General features: G+C 38.0%; 1 protein-coding gene across 1 annotated transcript in view; it reads left to right on the top strand.

The window, feature by feature from the left end:
- The window catches only part of LGR4 (leucine rich repeat containing G protein-coupled receptor 4), a gene marked incomplete at its 5' end in the record, with an annotated part of 145,219 nt that overhangs the window by 136,009 nt on the left and 7,561 nt on the right, over positions 1-1,649 (top strand). Inside the window, one exon of the mRNA XM_019519493.1 lies at positions 1,186-1,647. Within this exon, the coding sequence (XP_019375038.1) occupies positions 1,186-1,647 (462 nt within the window). The remainder of the gene's footprint in view (positions 1-1,185; positions 1,648-1,649) is intronic.

Below are 1,649 nucleotides of genomic sequence, written 5' to 3'. Positions count from 1 at the left end.
TTTTTTTTTTTTTTTTTTTTTTTCCCCTTGTTTTGTGCTATGAAATTATTCTGACATGCTTCCCCCTCCCCACCCTCCCTGTTCTGCTTATGATTACAATTTCTTTGACAAACAATGTGTGGAAGTGCTGTTCTGTGAATCAGAATGGAGATACCAGTCCATATACATAGTCAAATCCCAAGCCTCTTAACATTCCTGATTTGGAAGAGAAAAGAAATGCACTTACCTCAGGGTATTAAAGTCTTTTTTCTTCCCTGGCACAGAAGCAGTTGCAATGCTTTTGAATGAAACTTCCCCTCTCCCTCTTACCCTTACTCCACACCCTTCTCCCTGCTCTGCTAACCCAGTCCTTAAACATACCTGTTCTCAAAGACTGGCTCCTACCCTGGGGGTCTTTAAGACAAGGCTAGACGAACACCTTGCTGGGGTTGTTTGACCCCAGTACTCTTTCCTGCCATGGTAGGGGGTCAGACTCAATGATCTGCTCAGGTCCCTTCCGACCCTACTAACTATGAAACTATGAAACCATTTGTTTCTTCACCTCAGTCACAAACTTTGAAGGGTGGTTCCCCCCCCTCAGCTTTTTTGACTTAAGAAGGCATGCAGTGTTTCATTAGCAGAGTTGAAAACAGAAACTTGGGGAATTACTGCACCTACTGAAGTAGATAAATTGAGTTTACTAGTAAGTAAATTCAGTTTACTTAACAAAAGTGTTTCCTTGTGATTTAAGCCTAACACAAGCAAAGTTAGTCCAAAAAAGGTGTTTGTGAATAATATAAGGGACCTTTTTCAAAAAAAAAAAACAAAAAAACAATTTTTTTTTTGAGGGTGGGTTTAAACATTTAGGTTTCTTTCCCCATTATACCAACTTGTTTAAACGGTATGGAGATCAAAAAAGAAAAGTCTATTTAAGTGACACTAATAACATCTTTACCAACCATTTAAATTTAATTCCTGTACATGGTGTATTCCCAAGTGACCATTCACTTCAGTAATTACCATTTCATGCATAATTAATTAGTGAATAGCTTCAGCAACATAGTTTACTTTCATAGTTTAGTGACCTGTTTAGCAGTACAGCTGAGTCTGCTATTCCAGAGATAATGAGCAGTTTCTTCATAGCTTTGAAAATATTGGGTTGTTTATGTACTGTTTTTCTTAATTTATTCTTTTATTTTTTTCTAGGTGCTTTTAAGCCCTGTGAATATTTACTGGGAAGCTGGATGATTCGACTTACTGTCTGGTTTATTTTTTTGGTTGCTATGTTCTTCAACCTGCTTGTCATTTTAACTATATTTGCATCTTGTACTCCATTACCATCCTCCAAATTGTTTATAGGCCTGATTTCTGTTTCTAACTTGTTTATGGGAGTCTATACTGGTATTTTAACTTTCCTGGATGCAGTCTCTTGGGGAAGATTTGCTGAATTTGGCATATTATGGGAGACTGGCAGTGGTTGTAAAGTTGCTGGGTTTCTTGCAGTGTTTTCATCAGAAAGTGCCATTTTCTTCCTGATGTTGGCAGCTGTTGAACGAAGCTTCTCTGCAAAGGAGATCATTAAAAAGGGGAAAAGCAATCGCTTAAAACAATTTCAGGTTGCTGCAGTTTTTGCTTTTCTGTGTGCAACAGTAGCAGGTTGCTTGCCTCTT

Source organism: Gavialis gangeticus, unplaced genomic scaffold, assembly GCF_001723915.1.
Source record: "Gavialis gangeticus isolate Ggan-Ray unplaced genomic scaffold, GavGan_comp1, whole genome shotgun sequence".
Lineage (NCBI taxonomy): Eukaryota > Metazoa > Chordata > Crocodylia > Gavialidae > Gavialis > Gavialis gangeticus.
This window is presented reverse-complemented; position numbering and strand designations above follow the sequence as displayed.